The following is a 21262-nucleotide window of genomic DNA, read 5'->3' on the forward strand; positions in this document are numbered from 1 at the left end:
AGCCGAAAAGTTGGTCAAAAGTATTGTTAATCATTTTTAATAGAGTAAACAAGTGGTAATGAGTGAAAAATAATATCATTAGTTCTATGAAGTATTTTTTTATGGAATTATGTTTGTATCTACCTAGTAGTGTAGCACAACTTTTCTGATATTGGTTTTACTGATAGTTGAAGAATGGAAACTTTTTTAGAAGTTGAGAATAAAGGGAGAGATATATATATGAGAGAGAGGTAAGAGAGAAAGAGTGGTGAGAGAGAGAGAGTGGTGAGAGGGAGAGAGGTGAGAAAGACAGGTGTGTATTAGAAAGAGAGGGAGTGAGAGAGGTGAGACTTCGTTTTCCTGCGCATGCTTCTCTCTCGGTCCATTATTGAATCCCTTCGATGGGTGACCCACCGGAAATTATCACAGGAAAACCTTATCCAGATCCAGGATGTACCCTCTCTTTTTACAAAACGGGCTTTTGAATGATAACACGCTTATCGAATGATTTGCGTAATGAAGAGACTCAAAGTATGCGCAAATTTGATGGAAATTAAAGAAATTTGGCGAATTTCTCTTTTAATACCTAAAATTTCATGTTCAATTATTTTATAGAGCATTCCTCTGGTGTCTCACAAGCACAGTGACATAAAATTTATCTTTCAATTGCTTGAAATTTCATGATAGTACAATTTATCATAAGAAAAATGCTGCGAAATTGAATATTTCATCATTTAGTAAAAAGTTTTTATTTCATGAAATTGCAAAAAGTTGCAAAAATTTCACTCACAACGCTCTTCCTGGGACTCTAAGCTATCAAATGGCATCAAAGATTGTGATGAGAAAAGGTGAGAACATAAACAAATATCACTTTAAAGTAGCAACATATTTGTGCTAATTTGGTATAATAAATACTGCTCGCTTGTCATCATTATATTCATTGAAATCTAAAGTCTATATCAACAAATAATTGTAAAATCTTTGAGTTTCAAAAGCCTTTTTACAGCTGGTCGATAGGATATATATAGCCTTAGAAATGTGAGAGGCAACATCCTTACCTACATGAGCGAAAATATATGGCCCATTTTTACCCAAAGTTTGACAGTTCTATGCAAGATGTAAACAAGACAAATGGTTTCAAAATTAACGTTACATTGTGTGATAGGTATCTGGGAAGAGGCTGGCAAAGGGTGAACATGTGCATTCCATAACCTCTGTTCATTAACTCCTATTCCTACCTCCAAGAGGTGCCGGCTGGGGTACGCAACTTCGGTTGTCGTATGCTAACAGGAAAGGGAGCACAGTGGCTCCCGCCCACATTAAGATGGCAGCCCCATCAGCGGGATAAGGACCTTAGGTTAACAGCCTACTGTACCAGAACATACAAAAAGTTACCGAAAATGAAAGAAGAAATCTCTCCGGATTATTGGCAACGACCTTTAGCATGAAAACACGGACACGAATCGGAACATGGAATATACTGACCCTTGCCCAGCAGGGCAAGCTGGCTCAACTTGCAAGGGAAGCTAGCCGCCTGAAGCTTGAAATCCTGGGGCTGAGTGAGGTTCGCTGGCCGGGTACTGGCGAACACAGGACATCATCCGGGCAAGTCTTGCTCTACTCTGGCATACGAGGTGAAAATGCTACTCGAGAAAGAGGAGTTGGATTCCTACTGAGCCCAGGGGCACATGCGGCCCTGATGTAGTAGGAACCAATAAATGAGCGAATAATCGTTGCCAGATTCAGAACACGGGTAAGAACCTTACGGCAATTCAGTGCTATGCGCCAACAGATGCTGCCAACCTGCAGGAGAAAGAGAGTTTTTACAGCCAGCTGAACAGCGTGGTTGAGAAAATCCCGAAGGGGGACAACCAAATTCACATGGACGACTTCAACGCGAAGATTGGCTCAAACAACGCGTCATGGGACGCCATGGCCTAGGAGAGATGAGCGAAAACGGGGAGCTGTTTACAGAATTCTGTGGTAATAACGACATGGTCATTGGTGGATCGGTCTTCCCCCATAGACCAGTACATAAAGTCACGTGGGTTTCCCGCGACGGCCGAACAGAAAACCAAATCGACCACATCTGCATCAGCCGGAAATGGAGAAGAAGCCTTCTTGATGTACGCAACAAACGCAGCGCTGACATTGCATCCGACCATCATCTTGTTATCGCTGAGATACGTCTGCGCGTCGCACGTGTCCAACGACGGGAGGAGAAAGTTGGGTGCCGCTACGACGTCCGCCGATTGGAGAATCCTGAGGTGAAACGGGCCTTTGTTGAACAACTGGAATCTCGAGCCTCGGAGTTGCCACCTGGTGGAACCGTCGAAGAGCAATGGACCGGCATCAAGAACGCCTTCATCACGACCAGTGATGAAACCCTTGGCAAAGCGCGCAGTTGGTGAAGGGAGTGGATTTCGGATGAAACTTGGAGGAAGATCGACGAGCGGAGAGAGGCGAAAGCCGGCATTGAGCGAGCGCGGACCAGATCGGCTAAGACAGCTGCCCGTCAACGATACGTCGAACTGGAGAGGGCTGTTAAACGTGCTTGTAGGTGGGACAAGAGAGCTTGGACTAACTCCCTAGCCGAACAAGGAGAAACCGCCGCCGCCAATGGTGATATCCGTTTGTTGTACGATATTTCTCGCCGCCTTAGTGGTGCCAGGATGAATACAAAGATGCCGCTAAAGGACAGAGCTGGTCACCTATTGGCTGACCGTACAGAACAGCTTAAGCGATGGACTGAACATTTTGAACAACTCTTCCGAGTTTCAAATGTCAGAGACCAACAAGCAGCGTGCGACGCCCACAGTTCGTCGAATAAATCGCGTGAACTCGGAGGCGCCATCGCTGGATGAAATTGTAGCAGCCATCAAGAGTATGAAATCCAATAGAGCGCCAGGGATAGATCGTATTTCAGCCGAAATGCTCAAAGCTGATGATGCATCAGCATCTCATGTAGACCTTGTTGTCAGATGATCCGAAGAATAAATTAAAAAAATTAAATTAAAATAAATTAAATTAAATTGTATTTTTACTTGAAATTTTATTACTAGATGCGCCACTACTGGTACGCTTACCGGTAATGCTCAAGTGTAAACCCAACAAAATGTAAGTAACTGTTTATTAAGCAATCCAGAGAAAATATTATTTGGAAAGCTTTTACAAAAATTTTCACAGCGATGGAAAACTCCAATAAAAAATCGAGAAATCTATGTCATGGAACATGGAAATGTTTTTTACCCTTTTAATGTGCTAATATGGTAAGCGATAATGTCCTTGAAACATTTTTCATGAATGCCTGCAATTCATTGCACGGAATTAACTCAGGTAGTTTTTTTAGACCTTTGAAACAAAAATTTTCTTTTATTGTCGAAATTAGCGCTTATCAAAGTAATGCTGAATCTTCAGTGCTAACAAATTAAGCTGTTAGCGGTTAGCGTTAGCTTCCGCTAAATTGTTGGTTGATTTAGCGGTTAGCGGTTATCGAAACTAACGTTTTGATTTAGCGGATTAGCTGTTAGCGAAGCTAACATTTCGGTTACCGGTGCCCACCTCTGCGTGTGGGTGTATTTAGATGATATCATTATCGCCACAAAAACGCTTAGCTAACACTTTGAACTCATAAAGGAAGTTGCAAACCGTCTGAAGGAAGCGAAGTTGACAATTAGTTTGAGCAAATTGAAATTTTGTAGGAAAAGTGTGCGATATCTTGGATATGTTATATCGGAAAAAGGCATTTCCATTGATATGGAGAAAATTAGGCCAATTTTAGACTACCAAGCCCCAAAAACCGTCAAAGACGTTAGACGTTTACTTGGTTTAGCAAATTTTCATCAAAAATTTATAAAAAACTTTAGTTGCATTACGGCACCTATTTCAGACCTGCTAAAGAAGGACAATATAAAGTTTATTGTTGGGGTTTGTCACCGTAAAATTCTATATATTACTCTTGTTGACTTTTTCGGTGAGAAATAAGAACTAAAATGTTTTCAGCGGACGTTTCGACTTACTATGCTTCAGTCATTTACTACGCCTAAAACATGATCACATTTATTTAAATATTTACACAATTTACTATTGTCAAGACAAACTTACGTTGAACATCTATTCTCACTGCCTCGTCCTTTATAACTATTACTAACTAACCTATCGTTTCTTCCTTTCTTCTAGTAGTCGTAGTTTAGTCATTAGTCCGTTGTATGTGTCGTTGAAATTCCCGCATTCTCGTTGTAAATTAACTGTCCGTTCTTGTCCTCTCATTTTAATATGGAACATCTCTGCTGTAAGTCTAGTATCTTTATTTTCAATTTTCTCTAGAATGCGCGTTTTTTCGAAGTCAAAAATATGTCCTTCTTGAATTGTATGTAGTGCTAATCCCGTTCTAGCTTCTGATTTTTTAGCGTCATTTTTATGTTCCGCTATTCGTGTATCTAGCCTTCTGCCTGTCTGCCCTATGTATTCCCTGTTATCTCCTGCTCCACACGGTATAGAGTATATAACATTTTTTTGTTTTGTAGTTGGAATCGGGTCTTTTAGCTTACTGAATATTTTGTTTTTTATTTTGTCCCTAGGTTTTGTAGCAACTATTAAATTATTCTTTTTTAACGTTTTTGAAATTTTTTCACTTAGGCCTGGTACATATGGTGTGGACATATATTTTACTTCTACATCATTTTTAACTTCATTCTCGATTGTGTTATAGTGTTTATGTACGCGCTGTTTTAATGATTTTTGATTGGTTCACACGAAAATTGTTAAAACAGCGCGTACATAAACACTATAACACAATCGAGAATGAAGTTAAAAATGATGTAGAAGTAAAATATATGTCCACACCATATGTACCAGGCCTAAGTGAAAAAATTTCAAAAACGTTAAAAAAGAATAATTTAATAGTTGCTACAAAACCTAGGGACAAAATAAAAAACAAAATATTCAGTAAGCTAAAAGACCCGATTCCAACTACAAAACAAAAAAATGTTATATACTCTATACCGTGTGGAGCAGGAGATAACAGGGAATACATAGGGCAGACAGGCAGAAGGCTAGATACACGAATAGCGGAACATAAAAATGACGCTAAAAAATCAGAAGCTAGAACGGGATTAGCACTACATACAATTCAAGAAGGACATATTTTTGACTTCGAAAAAACGCGCATTTTAGAGAAAATTGAAAATAAAGATACTAGACTTACAGCAGAGATGTTCCATATTAAAATGAGAGGACAAGAACGGACAGTTAATTTACAACGAGAATGCGGGAATTTCAACGACACATACAACGGACTAATGACTAAACTACGACTACTAGAAGAAAGGAAGAAACGATAGGTTAGTTAGTAATAGTTATAAAGGACGAGGCAGTGAGAATAGATGTTCAACGTAAGTTTGTCTTGACAATAGTAAATTGTGTAAATATTTAAATAAATGTGATCATGTTTTAGGCGTAGTAAATGACTGAAGCATAGTAAGTCGAAACGTCCGCTGAAAACATTTTAGTTCTTATTTCTCACCGAAAAAGTCAACAAGAGTAATATATAGAATTTTACGGTGACAAACCCCAACAATAGTATCCAGTTGATCAAGCACAATGCTAATAGCAAAAGAGATCGCCGCCAAGTATGGCCACGGTGGCAGAGATTTAATGAAACAGTACCAAAAAACATCTATACGTATCGTTAAGACAAACAACCGCGTTAAATTTCTACTACAATGCAGAAAGTGTAAAATTATACCGGTATGTTTAAATTACAAGGTTCACATTAATTTGAACAGTGAGACATCGATTCGTGAGTTCGAACGAATTATTTTCAAACAAAAAATACGAATACTAAGCATCATGATAGCAGACGCGAAGCGAACGGTAGTGGAGTTGAAAAAGAAGAAAGACTTTCTTGTGTTGAAAATGGGTAGTGTGTACGAGAGCGCTGATCTGCTAAAAGTAAAACAAACTATCAACACGAAGTGCGCAGTGGTATGCAACATCGTCCAGACGAAAGAGAAGAGGAAAATAGAAACACTAAAATCCCGCAAAGTAAGCGCACTAACTGGAAACTCAGAGTGGATAGTAAACACCACTAACACACAGATCCCACCGTACTTAGAACGAATCTTAATGCTTGGCCCAAACTTCAATATACAGAACAAGCAAAATACTCCATACATAGAGGTAGCGTCAGAAATTGAAAAAAGCATAAGATTCAAGCAGAATGCGGACGATATTAGAGCAGAAATCTCGAACATCATGGTTAACCACATTAACTACCAAATGCAACCGCGAAATCATGAAAATGATTGGATTCGGAAAGACGCACAACATAGCAAGGGATTTCTCAAAGAGCACCCAGAATTGCTAATATCGAAAGCAGACAAGGGTACCCAAACCGTTATCTTGTCTGCACAAGAATATCGGGAAAAAATGAGTGAAATGCTAGAGGACCAAACCACGTATCAGAAACTGCAAACCGACCCAACAAACAAAATTCAGAAGAAAGTTAATGCTTTTGCGGACGAGTGGCTGGAGAAAAAGTACATCGAAAAACGCATACACGCAAAACTCAAAATGTCCAGCAGCGAGCCGCCTCGCATATACGGGTTACCCAAAATACACAAAGAAAACAGACCACTAAGACCAGTAGTGTCTACCATCGGTTCTGCAACGTACAACCTGGCAAAAATGCTGACCGATGCCATAAGCAGCACTGTTGGACAAACCATACATCATGTGAGGAACAGCTTCGAATTTGCAAACGAGATCACGCGAGAGGAATTCCCTACCGACGGTATTTTGTTCTCATTGGACGTTAAGTCTCTATACACTAACGTGCCAATTGAGCTTGCGTTGGACTGCTTAGACGAAAGGTGGAATGCGATAAACAAAAATACAAACATCGACAGAACGAGCTTCTTGGCAGCGGTAAAGCTAGTGTTGGAATCGACTTACTTCGTGTATGATGGACACTACCACCAGCAACACTATGGGGTACCAATGGGAAGTCCCCTCTCGCCTGTGATTGCTAACGTAGTAATGGAAAGGTTAGAACAGGAGAGTACGCACTCACTACAAGGAAAGCAGGTTCCGCTTCTATACTACCGCCGATATGTGGATGACTGTTTGTGTGTTGCGAAAGAAGAGCATATCCAAGCAATCTTGGATACGTTTAATGCATTTCATGAACGGCTTGAGTTTACCATAGAAAGAGAACAGCAAGGTAGGATCAAGTTTCTGGATATGATGCTAACTCGGGAAAATGGAAAGGTTCGGACAAATTGGCTGCCCAAACAAACCAATGGAAGATATCTAGATTATACGTCAGAAAGTCCGTTTCAACATAAATGTAATACAGTAATTGCATTATATGATAGGGCAATTAAACTAACAAACATAAATGATCGTCCGGCAGCAATACAGACAGCAACAAAAATTTTAGAGGGCAACAGTTATCCGGATTGGTTCACACGAAAATTGTTAAAACAGCGCGTACATAAACACTATAACACAATCGAGAATGAAGTTAAAAATGATGTAGAAGTAAAATATATGTCCACACCATATGTACCAGGCCTAAGTGAAAAAATTTCAAAAACGTTAAAAAAGAATAATTTAATAGTTGCTACAAAACCTAGGGACAAAATAAAAAACAAAATATTCAGTAAGCTAAAAGACCCGATTCCAACTACAAAACAAAAAAATGTTATATACTCTATACCGTGTGGAGCAGGAGATAACAGGGAATACATAGGGCAGACAGGCAGAAGGCTAGATACACGAATAGCGGAACATAAAAATGACGCTAAAAAATCAGAAGCTAGAACGGGATTAGCACTACATACAATTCAAGAAGGACATATTTTTGACTTCGAAAAAACGCGCATTCTAGAGAAAATTGAAAATAAAGATACTAGACTTACAGCAGAGATGTTCCATATTAAAATGAGAGGACAAGAACGGACAGTTAATTTACAACGAGAATGCGGGAATTTCAACGACACATACAACGGACTAATGACTAAACTACGACTACTAGAAGAAAGGAAGAAACGATAGGTTAGTTAGTAATAGTTATAAAGGACGAGGCAGTGAGAATAGATGTTCAACGTAAGTTTGTCTTGACAATAGTAAATTGTGTAAATATTTAAATAAATGTGATCATGTTTTAGGCGTAGTAAATGACTGAAGCATAGTAAGTCGAAACGTCCGCTGAAAACATTTTAGTTCTTATTTCTCACCGAAAAAGTCAACAAGAGTAATATATAAATATAAAGTTTACCTGGCCATCAGAGGCACAACATAGTTTAGAACTACTGAAAGAGGCGTTAATCAGTCCTCCAATATTAGCGAACCCAGATTTCAGCATAGAATTTTGCATAGAGTCCGATGCTCTGACCTTGCCGTTGGTGCAGGGCTCACTCAAATGCTAAACGGCCAGAAACGAATCATTGCTTATTTTAACAAGAAGCTAAATTCTACTCGAAGGAAATACGCTGCGGTGGAAAAACAATGCCTGGCGGTGTTATGGGCAATTGAAGCGTTTCGCAATTACGTGGAGGGCACTCATTTCCGAGTGATTACAGATGCAAGAAGCTTAGTTTGGCTCTCAAAAACTACAAGGTATACAGCCCTAAGGGTTGTACGAAAGGGTGACGTAGGACTGTGTCATATAATACTCATTACATTGATAACATGTTTTAATCGATGAAGTATAACTTTATGTCTGATCATTAGATCAAAGACTAATGCAAATTGCATTTATGGCATATGCATATTTGAGTATCTGTGAGTATCATTGTTTGAGTGTTTATTTGTAAAAGAAGAGCGAAATATTCTGATTTAATTCTTCATTGAATCAATGGTGGTTTTGAAAAAAACCGTTTGAAATTGTTTGGTGGCCCTGAAAAAAACTATGTTTGAAGCTGATAGCACTTCTTAAAAATCAGTACTATAATTACTGTTGCCAATATATAGATGGATGTCGCTATTCGGTCCTTTAGACTCTAGGATGATGGTTGCCCGCTAATACAGGAGTGATAGGAAATACCAAATCACTGTAAAGTAGAAATGGATTAGTTTTATCAAAATACTGACTGTCCGTCAGTGCGATCGTGCGATAAATGCGCAGATGGCGAACCTAGTATGCTATTTTATAGCCACTGGCTCTGCAGTTGCTACTTGCAAGCTAGTGTAGGTGTGGGAGAAACCAGATCGGCTGCTGCTGCTGCTCAAATAATTATCCGAATGGAACATGTAGAAAAATCTTTCCATTCTTCAATTACTATAGCTCTTATAAGAACTGTTTAAGACCACAACGGCCTGCTGCTGAATTTACTGCCAGTCAGTCGTTCCGTTTCCGTTTGCCATCAGTGTTGGTTTACGATAATTGCGATCGAAGTTGCCGCAAAATGCCATCGGCTCCAATTGCCATTAATGTTACCACTAACAACCGATGTTGCCGCGAAATGTCCTTGGTCTTGCCACCAATTTCCATCCCAAGCCCTTGGTTTGCCTCCAATGGCCGGTGTTTCCGCCGCAATTCAATCGTTTTTGCCTCCATTTGCCATCGGCGTTGCCGCCAATTACTGGTGTTGCCCCACCAATAGCCGTCGACGGTAAATACTGACCGTCCGTCAGTGCAATCGTGCGATAAATGAGCAGACGGCGAACCAAGTGTGCTATTTTATAGTCACTGGCACTGCCGCTGCTACTTGTAAGCTAGTGTAGGTGTTGGGGGAAACCAGATCGACTGCTGCTGCTGCTCAAATGATCCGACGCTGAATGAGCAAGTATTTTCCATGTTTACCGTGGTACAACGCAAAATGGAACGTTAACCATTTAGAAAGTGTAGAAAAATCTTTCCATTCTTCAATTACTATAGTTCTTATAAGAACTGTTTAAGACCACAATGGCCTGCTGCTGAATTTGCTGCCCGTCAGTCGATCCGTTTCCATTTGCCTTCAGTGTTGGTTTGCGATTATTGCCATTGAAACTGCCGCCAAAATGCCATCGCGAATTGCGAAATGCCATGCAAATTGCCATTAATTGCCGCAAAAGTCCCTGGATTTGCATCCAATTGCCGGTGTTGCCGCCAAAATGCCATCGTTTTTACCTCCAATTGCTGTCGGTGTTGCCGCCAAATGCCGTTGGTTTCGCCACCAATAGCCGTCGATGATAAATACTGACCGTCCGTCAGTGCGATCGTGCGATAAATGAGCAGGCGGCGAACCAAGTGTACCATTTTATAGTCACTGGCACTGCTGCTGCTACTTGTAAGCTAGTGTAGGTGGTGGAGGAAACCATATCGGCTGCTGCTGCTTAAATGATTGTCCGACACTGATTGAGCAAGCTATCGAACAATTTCGCATGTCTGCGATGGGGATAATGCAAAATTTAACGTAAAGTGCATCGTGTGGGATTCACGTTGGCCATTGCCCGCTGATTCCGCTTGTCTTCGGGGTCGGTGTTGCCGTCAATAGCCATCGATGTTGCCAATTGGATTGGAAAAGGGGTGTGGCTTACAAAGTGGTCTCAAAGGTTATCATTTGGATCCAAATCCTTTGGTGTATCTAATTGTCGTCCGTGCCTGTGAAGCTAGGCGATCACAAGGGAAATGTATGGAAAATTCGACCTTAAAACTTTACACACATTTTCACTATTTAGCGTATAAAAAATTATTATTAATATCTATACCTATAAAGAAGGATTTCTGTCTGTCTGTCTGTCTGTCTGTCTGTCTGTCTGTCCTGTGTTCCTTATAGAATCAAAAACTACTGAACCAATCGGCGTGAAAATTTACATGTAGAGGTTTTTGGGGCCAGGAAAGGTTTTAGTGATGGTTAGAGACCCCTCCCCCCACTAAGAGGGGGGGGGCTCCCATACAAATGAAACACAAATTTCTGCATAACTCGAGAACTAATCAAGCAAATAGAACCAAATTTGGCATGTGGGTGTTTTCGGTGACAAAAATTTATTCTAGGGTAATTTGAGACCCCTCTTTATAAGGGGAATTATAACTCCTCTCCCCTTTAAGAGGGGGGGGTTTCCATACAAATTTCCTCATAACTCGAGAACTAATCAAGCAAATGGAACCAAATTTGGCATGTGAAAGTTTTCGAGGGCAAAAAAATTTTCTATGTTGAATTAGGACCCCTCCTCACTTTAAGAGGGGGGGCTCCTGTACAAATGAAATACCAATTTCCTCATAACTCGAGAACTAATCAAGCAACTGGAACCAAATTTGGCATGTGTGTGTTTTTGGAGACAAAATTTTTTTCTATGATGAATTGGGACCCCTCCCCACTTTAAGTGGGGGGGGGGCTCCTATACAAACGAAATACAAATTTCCTTATAACTCGAGAGCTAATCCAGCAAATGGAACCAAATTTGGCATGTAGGTGTTTTTGGAGGCAAGAATTTTTTCTATGATGAATAAGAACCTCTCGCCACTTTAGGAGGGTGGGCTCCTATACAAATGAAATACAAATTTCCTCATAACTCGAGAACTAATCAAGCAAATAGAACCAAATTTGGCATGTGGGTGTTTTCGGTGACAAGAATTTATTCTATGGTAAATTGAGATCCCTCCCTCTTTATAAGGGGAATTGTAACTCCTCTCCCCTTTAAGAGGGGGGGCTTCCATACAAATTTCCTCATAACTCGAGAACTAATCAAGCAAATGGAACCAAATTTGGCATGTGAAGGTTTTCGAGGGCAGGAAAATTTTCTACGGTGAATTAGGACCCCTCCCCACTCTAAGAGGGGGGGCTCCTGTTCAAATGAAATACAAATTTTCTCCTAACTCGAGAACTAATCAAGCAAATAGAACAACATTTGGCATGTGGGTGTTTTTTTTGGTGACAAGAATTTATTCTATGGTGAATTGAGACCCCTCTCCTCTTTATAAGAGGAATTATAACTCCTCTCCCCTTTAAGAGGGGGGGCTTCCATACAAATTTCCTCATAACTCGAGAACTAATCAAGCAAATGCAACCAAATTTGGCATGTGAAGGTTTTCGAGAGCAAGAAAATTTTCTATGGTGAATTAGGACCCCTCCCCACTTTAAGAGGAGGGGCTCCTGTACAAATGAAATACAAATTTCCTCATAACTCGAGAACTAATCAAGCGAATTGAACCAAATTTGGCATATGTGTGTTTTTGGAGACAATTTTTTTTAAATGATGAATTGGGATCCCTCTCCACTTTAGGAGGGGGGGTCCTATACAAACGAAATACAAATTTCCTCATAACTCGAGAACTAATCCAGCAAATGGAACCAAATTTGGCGTGTAGGTGTTTTTGGAGGCAAGAATTTTTTCTGTGATGAATTAGGACCTCTTCCCACATTAGGAGGGGGGGCTCCAATACAAATGAAATACAAATTTCCCCATAACTCGAGAACTAATCAAGCAAATAGAACCAAATTCGGCATGTGGAGGTTTTTGGAGGCAAAAATATTTTCTACGGTGAATTAGGATCCTTCCACACTTCAAGAGGGGGGCTTCTACACAAATGAAATACAAATTTCCTCATAATTCGAGAACTAATCAAGCAAATGGAACCATATTTGGCATGTGGGTGTTTTTGGAGGCAACCATTTTTCCCATTATGAATTAGGACTTCTTACCTTTTTAGGAGGGGGGGGGGCTCCCATTCAAACGAAATACAAATTTGCTCATAACTTTAGAACTAATCAAGCAAATGGAACCAAATTTGGCATGTGAGAGTTTTAGATGGCAGAATTTTTTTTCTGTGGTGTATTACGACCCCTTTCCCTTTTAAGAGGGTGGGCTCCCATACAAATGAAATACAAATTTCCTTATAATTTGAGTACTAATCAAGCAAATGGAACCAAATTTAGCATGTAGGAGATTTTTGAGTCTTGAATTTATTTTATGATAGTTAGAGACCTCTCACCCCTGTGGTAGGGGGATATGGACTCTCATACAAATAAAACAGAAATTTTTGCGAAACTCAAAAACTAATCCAACTCGAGAAATTCGAGACTCTTCCATAAAACATTAATCAATAACAAGACCACAAAAACTATCTATAGTAACACTAGATCATTCAGGACGAGCCGGTCGCGAGTGTTGCCGGTGACCCGCCGTCGGAAGCGCCGCCCACTGGGAGGCTTGCAAAACTCGAGATAGTGACAAAGATCATCCGAGATTCATGATTTATGTACAACACAGGTTAATTTGTGGCAATACGAAGTTTGTCGGGTCAGCTAGTGTTACTATAAAATTGCTGGACATTTTATCTATCCAACGACATAGTAACTGTTATGTTTCGTTCAGTAGTATAGTAGCTATTAGCGTTTGAAATATTTCATTCAAACGTTACACTTCTATTTTTCGTTTTTACAAAGTGCTTCCCAGTCCCAGTATAGTAAACAAAGACGTAGTCCTACGTCAAAATAAGTGCAGCAATGGGATCAGTGAAACTCTGCAGATGGGCTTTAAAATTACAACAATTCGATTTTTGCATTGAATATAGGAAAGGTAGGGAAAACATTACCGCTGACTGTCTTTCAAGGTCGGTGAATGCAGTACAACTTAAATGGGAGGATTCGGATTACAAAACAATGACGAAGAAAATCAAGGAATATCCTGAAAAATATAAGGAGTTTAAGAAATCATACAAATTTGTAAAGGACGACTCGAAAATAACCGATTCCAGGTTCGAATTGACGCAAATCCCAACCAGGGAAGAAAGAATAAATTTGATCAAGGCAACACACGATGAAGCGCACTTAGGATTCGAGAAAACGTTGGAAAAACTCAAGGGAAAATATTATTGGCCGCTGATGTACTCAGAAATCAAACGGTATTGCAATGGGTGTGTAAGATGTAAAATGTCCAAGTTGGATAATCAAAATCATACGCCGCCCATGGGAAAGCAAAAATTAGCCTCCCATGGCCAAACCACGAGCGAAAAAACGGGAAATACTTGTTTGCTGGTAATCACGGATATTTTTACAAAATTTGTGATTATCCAGCCGCTCAAGGAAGCAAAAGCGGAACAATTAACGTTTTTCTTAGAAAACATGGTGTTTTTATTGTTCGGTGTGCCAGAGATCATACTTTCAGATAATGGTGCACAGTTTGTATCGAAAGAGTTCAAGTTGCTGTTAGAAAAATATGGTGTTACCCAATGGCTTACACCTGTCTACTTTCCGCAAGTAAATAATGCCGAGAGGACGAATCGCGTGATCACCTCAGCGATTAGAGCGCTGATAAAGGAGGAACAAGATCAATGGCATACAAATATATACCGAATTGCAAATGACACATTCCGCCGTGACGTTACAACGTTTTGACATTTCTTTGCACAGTATTTGTGTTTCAGCTGGGAAAATCGTTAAGAAACCCCCAAATATTATTATATATTTGGAAAGAGCATAAAATTTCCTATTAAAAATGAACAAATTAATAGTATTTGCCTTACCTAGATTGTTTCGGAAAGCAAATATGTAGCGTGACGTTACAATTACAACGCGCCAGAAATTCGTTTTTTGGTTCTTCTGTTAAAAAATATGAAAAATCTGCTCTCTTTCAAATTTTATCTCAAGAGTTTCTTCTATGATTTGATAAGAGATGAATACTGAACAACTTACCATGTTCAGAATTCCAGTAATTAGTGAAGTTAAGTTTTAAACAGATTTTACTTTTCGTGACGTTACAACGCTCTGCTTTACACAGAGAGGGTCGTAGCTCCGTTGTAACGTAACAAAAATTTGTTCAGTTAATATTCGTTAATTATCGCTGTTGCTGCCTTCTATACATAAGGGATAATCCAAAAACGTGTTGTTAATTTGTCTTTTCACTACTTTGCACGTAAACGTGGGGTTGTTCACAAATTACGTCGCGCAGTGGGAAGGATTTTAAGAAAGTGAGACATAAGTAACAACTTGTTGTTGAAAAATATTCGGACATTAGAGTGTCCTCAAGCAGATACAAACAATATTTTCTCTATTTTAAGTCAGAAATGGTTGCTGTCTACAGAAAATTTGTAGAAAAAATCAGAGGGGTTGTGTACAAGACACGACCGCATATATAGGTGACGTAGGACTACGTAAATCTCTTTGTAGTGATAGTGGCATGTATTCATGCTTGTAATCATTCGATTCTTGATGTATACATGCTATATGCAACATATATACATGTTACATGCGTTGTATGTAACATTTAACTTATCAAAGTAGTAACATTGCATACGTTCAATTCTCAAAAAATTGTGCTTTTGAAAACAATTTAATAAAATCAAGAACACAAACTAATGCTTTCCTGCTACCTTACTGAAATTAAAGATTGTTTTTATTATCCATGGTTTCCCACGTTGAAGGGATATCAACAGCACATATCTTTCCACTACACTTCTAATGAAACGGCAAGCATGCGTATTCATATAGAGTCGTATTATAACCGAACACTACAGCTGTAGCATATTTTTCCAACACAGATATCAAGTTCGCCGAGGTTTAATCGTCTCGCAGTAAAGAATTTGCGATCTGTTGGGATAACGAACTTGTGTCATTTTTTCTGGCACACTTCCCTAACACAGACATCAAATTGGACTAGGTTTAATCGCGTTCGTAAGAAATCTGTTGGCACGAGGGGGCTTTGTTACTCTTCCTGGCGTATTTCCCAAGCAAGGACATCAAAATGGTCTAGGTTGAACCGCGGTGTTAAGAAATCTTGTTGAAATGAGGAAACTTGGTCACTTGTTTTGGCTTACTTCCCAAGCACAGATATCAAATTGGTATAGGTTTAGATAATCATAAAGAATCTTCCAACCAATCACGAAGCGAGAATTCTGGTAAAACATAGCTTCATTATTTTCAATTTTTCAATAGTTCAACATCAAGAATCCATACTTTTCATCATTTGGGTCAATTCTTAGAAGATTTTCCGATCGATTGGTGTAAGAATATTGAAAATCGATCGGAAAACCGCTGAGCTATTAGCGCTCAAAACCTTTCATTTTTCGTGACGCTCGCATTTTTCGATTTTTTGGAATGACACCCTATCTCAAAACTTGCCGTAAGACGTAGTCCTACGTCAAAACTAATTTTAAGAAACTTTGTTGAATGCTGAAGATTTATATTTCTTACATGAAAAAAGTTATAGAGCCAAACCCTTAGGGACACCCTTAAAAATATTATTTTCGATCTATCTCTTTAATAACGCTTCGTGTGGCTTGCAAATATTCTAAGAAATTGGTAATCTAATTAAATTGCACATTTCTGTCAAAAATAGTAGAGCACTATCTTTTTCCCTTTAGAAGCTATCACTGGCTTTTTAATTTTTACATGTACTCTTTAAGGGGGTGTATCTCGAGGGAGAGCAGCTATGAGCAGCTAATCTCACTTGTTTTTGTGAGTTAATTTATGCTGTATTCCACCATGTACAACTTAGGGTAGAACACTGTGGAAAATCTAAAAAAAATTATTATGAAGGCAACCGTAGGTGAACATGTATAAATAAAAGAAACAAGGGATAGCTCCTAAAGGAAAAAAGATCTCTACTATCTTCGACGAAAATGTGCAATTTAATTCGATTACCAATTTCTTAGAACATCTAAAAGGCGTACGAAGCGTTATTATAGAGCTTGATCGAAAATAAAATATTTTTAAGGGTGGGGGGCTCCGTAGCCGCAAGGTTACCGAGTCTGCTCTGACAAGCGAGTGGTCATGGGTTCGAATCTTAGTAGAATCAAGCCGTTCGATGTCAAGTGACTTTAGCATGGGTTTATTCTCAGGCCCCTCCATTTACCCTTCCTTCGTACTGAATTCTATATTTACCCTCTGAAGCCTCTTGACCAAGGATGGAAAAAGTCATTCACTCAAGTGAGCTGATTTACGATCATAAGTTGTCGAAGGCAAAAAGATTACTACCGCTAACGCTCAGCAGGGATCCAGAACTGTGCTGATTCGCTCTCGCTCTTAGCTGTGCACGAACCGGTAACGAAAGAGAAATGATTCAAATGAGATATGAAAAAATAGTGATTGGATCAGAACCGACACAATAACAAGACGAACGTAAGCGATGGGAATCGGTTTGAACTTGGTTCACTTACGCTCACTGATCGTTCAGTTTTAACTCAATGGTATTCACACTTCTGCTATTAAAATATATTGTAATTATTCTCCATATGTTTCAAATATTCAAACACTCAATAAGTTATGTAACTTATTCAAAAGTTACATAACTTATTGGAGCAAAATTAAAGCTGATTCAAATGATGATTGCAATCATTTTCGGTTCATGAACGATTGAGAAGATGAAAAGCAAAATAAAATCGGATCAGATTCGCTCAGTGGCAAACGTTTGGTTCGCTTCGTTAGGGCCAGAGAGTGACAGAAAAAAACAGAGTAGGCATGATCGCAATCAGTTCAGCACATATTCAATTTGGTTCGTTTGCAACAAATAATGCAAACTGCTACGAGAGCACGCTTGGTCTCTCGGAGTGAGCGTATAAAAGGTGATGGTTGTGTGAGTTGAATCGGTAATTGAGTATCGATGACAACAATTTGATGCGATTTTTGACCATGCCTGCTCTTGACAGTGCAAATGTCCCTCCTATAGTTAAGTGTAGAGAGCCTTAGAGAGTCGCCATCTTAAACCGAAAATTCCAATCGAACAAAACCAGTTGTCAAAAGTAAGTCCAATCGAACAGGAGACTTGTCAAAACACCGATTAGAGAGCCTTAAAAAGAGTAACGACTAGAGAGCCTGTTTAAGATAGAGAGACGCCATCTCAAATCAAGAACATTTTTTGAGCAAATTTTTCTGAATTTTTAGAAGCTTTTTATGAATTATTTAAAATAAAAGCTTCAGAGAAAGGTTCCTTGAGTATGTTATTATTATATGTAGCATCAAGAAACTCGAAATTTTCAATTTAAATCGCTGGTTCTCAAAAGAATTAGCAATAACAGACAGCAGCAGCATAACTATTTACGGTACGACCATTAACTGTGGTAAAATTATCATGAAAAGGAATTACATATCTAGATTTTATAAAAATTATTTATTCCAAATATCTGTTGATCATAGAATAATCTGTGCGTGCGGCAACACTGACAAACGCAACTGCATTGTTGCTAGATTATTTGTTTCAGATGGCGACTCTCTAAGGCTCTCTAGTTAAGTGCTACTGGTCAGAGGTACGAATAAGTTCTCGCCAGGGACGGCTATAATATGGGATAGTGCTGGCAGCGAGGAATAAGTGGGTAAAGTAGATCAAGCTTTGAAGGAAGGGTAAACTCCAATACACGCAAGCACGCATTAAATTTAATAAGCGTATCGCTCACTCAATAGCGATTATAGCAAAAAGAAACGCAGTGCAGGTCATACAGCAAACACCCGGGCGATATTACAATAGATCAACTATACTGGTCGCAGTAATGAGCTCACACATGAAAAAAAGGGTGTCCCTAAGAGTTTGGCTCTATGACTTTTTTCATGTAAGAAATATAAATCTTCAGCATTCAACGAAGTTTCTTAAAATTAGTTTTTCTACAAATTTTCTGTAGACAGCAATCATTTCTGACTTAAAATAGAGAAAATATTTTTTGTATCTGCTTAGGGACACCCTAATGTCCAAATGTTTCTACATCACTAGAAAGTGCTTTTTAAATGAGCAAACTTTTTTGAAGCCGCTATTATGGTATGTCTTAAGGTTTCGAAGTTACTTATGTCTCACTAGTTTTGAATCCGTCCGGCTGCCCAGCGTGACGTTACAACGCAAGCTTCAATCAGTTGTAACTTAGGTTCTACTTAACTTATCTTCATTCTTTAGGCACTGTTTTAAAGGTATTTTTGAGTACAAAGAGAATACGTATTATTAGACTGTTCGAATTTGTACTTTTCTGCGAAAGCGAAAAAGTACACCTTTTTCGTGACGTTACAACGCAAAAAATGGCCCTATTTCATCCACTTGAAATACAAAATAACTGCAAAATTATATCCAAACTATTTTTGGAATGGATTCAGCATAAATTCCTTTGTAAGTTGGTCGAAAACAAGTGCTACTATGAAATGTTTTAGCGCACTGTAGCAGCATTTTTAAAAATATCACGAAAGATCATTTATTTCTTGTAAATTTCATTTATGTTCGATAACGTTTTATATAACTTCCGAAAATGCTAGAATATCAGTCATGGCAGTTTTGAAAGGTTCAAACATTGCCCAATCATGAAAAAATATTCAACAATGCCAAAAGCAATTTTTCTAAAATGTCTGGTTGGTATACCGGCCCGCAGAATATGTCAAATGCAATTAATACGGCAACTCACGCGTCAAGCGAATTCTCTCCTTATTTCGTTAATTTTGGAAGAAACCAGATTAGCTCAGGGGAAGAATACCAACAGTTACGAGAAACAGGGGGAGATCAAAGCATTCTAGAGAAAGAACATGGAGAAAAAATGGAAAAAAATTATGATCAAGTACGGAAAAATTTAAAAATTGCGTATGACAAGTATTCAAAGTATTATAACCTCAGATCGGGGAAAATAATTGAATACACAGAAGGCGAGAAAATTTTAAAACGAAATCATTTCCTTTCGGATAAATCGAAAGCATTCAATGCAAAATTGGCACCGAAATTTTCAGAAGCGATCATAAAAAAAAAGTGGGAGATCACTGTTATATCCTAAGTGGCCTAAGCGGTAAACACTTAGGGCTGTACCACGTCTCTCAACTGAAAAAACTATGAATTGTTTTTAAAGCTATGTACATGAACAAGGTTAAAATTAACATAAAAATACACAAGAGTGGACAAAACTATATGGGACGATTGAGGATTAACAAACATAAATCAGAAAAAAAGAATTGAAGGGAATTTGGACTGTATTTTAGAGCTATGTAGATAAACTAAGTTAACGCTAATGGCGCACATAGAAATACACAATAGTGGAATAAAATATTTCAAATATATAGGAACAGGAATACCGAATAAAGCAAACCGAAAAAAAATTGTAATGGAAAAACTTCAAAAGCTATGTAAATAAACCAAGTTAAAGAAAGAACCAAATTTAACACAAAAATACGCTAAGAAGGAACAAAATATTTAAAGTAGAAGTATCGAACAAAAAAATTGGAAAAAAGGAATTGCAAGCTATGTACAGAAACAAATATGGTAAAGGCTGGAGGCTTTACCGAAATAATGATTGGAAACCTGAAATAAATTAGCATAAATAGCAGAGATACTCACCAAAACCACGATACCTGGAAACCACAATCCCGTACACTTCATTTAAGTGATCCAGGGAGAATGGTAAGGTTTATCTTGCTAAAATAAAAAAAGAATTGTAAATATTTTTGCGTAGATTTAAATAAAAAAATTGGATGAATAGAATGTAGCAATTAAAACGGTTAATCTGGGCAACAGATTTTACACGGTTTCAGTTGCCAAAATGAGTTCTATCAGTTTCAAGAATGAAAGCAAAAGGTGATGAGAATTCATCTTGTATATAATGTACATAGCGTATGAAAAGAATGAAACAGTTCATAGAGTTCAAGGTCATGGGATGGAACCAAGAATTCTAAAGAAATTGTATAGCGAGAAAGAAAGATAGTAATTCAGAAAATAGGAATAGTAGAATGTAAGAAATATTATAATTAAGTAACTGATACTTACGTTTTGGCCAATAACCCTGCTCCTTTACCAGCATTTTCACATAAAATCCATAATTCGGCTGCCACACAAAATAAACTTGAACGTCCACCATTACGGACCGTATACGGCAATAGTTCACATCTATCTGATCGCACTCACTCAATTTCAAGATCAATGGCCTAGTTTGCAAATCCGTTAAAAGAATCCCGAGAGAGTAGCGTGAGAGGAAGTGATTTAGGACACTCAGGGTGTATAGAGTTTCGCTTATTCCGTATAGAGATATGCAGTGCTTTATTGGGTATTGATTAGAGAAATATTTTCTGAACACGAATATGCTGGAGTTCGAATGAGTAGCATTTTTCGGGCGATCAGATATATTATATGACGTCATCAGTTGGTAGGTTTGATTTTCCAGCATGTATGTTGGAGTTTAAGTCTTGAGTAAGGAGAATTTTTCAGTTTATCAATTGGAGTTAAATGATTGCAGTCTCGCCAGCGCATTCCTCGGGAAACTACAATAGTAAAATTTTTAAATTGAACTGGTAGTTTCGTTGGTCACCACAAACAAGTGTGAAGAAAATATGGTGTAGAAAAGGTTACAACTGGAGTTAGAAATTAGATAATATAGGTTTAGCTAGGAAAAAAATTATTTCATAATTTT

At 38.5% G+C, this 21262-nt stretch overlaps 1 protein-coding gene across 1 annotated transcript; it reads left to right on the plus strand.

Annotated features, from left to right (window-relative positions):
• Window positions 1–5580: 5580 nt before the first annotated feature.
• LOC128745876 (uncharacterized) lies at window positions 5581–8037 on the plus strand. Its single transcript, XM_053842942.1, has one exon. The coding sequence runs from the start codon at window positions 5581–5583 to the stop codon at window positions 8035–8037; it is 2457 nt and encodes an 818-aa protein (XP_053698917.1).
• Window positions 8038–21262: the final 13225 nt, after the last annotated feature.

The sequence above is a fragment of the Sabethes cyaneus genome, chromosome 1 (genome assembly GCF_943734655.1).
Source record: "Sabethes cyaneus chromosome 1, idSabCyanKW18_F2, whole genome shotgun sequence".
In the NCBI taxonomy this organism is placed as follows: domain Eukaryota; kingdom Metazoa; phylum Arthropoda; class Insecta; order Diptera; family Culicidae; genus Sabethes; species Sabethes cyaneus.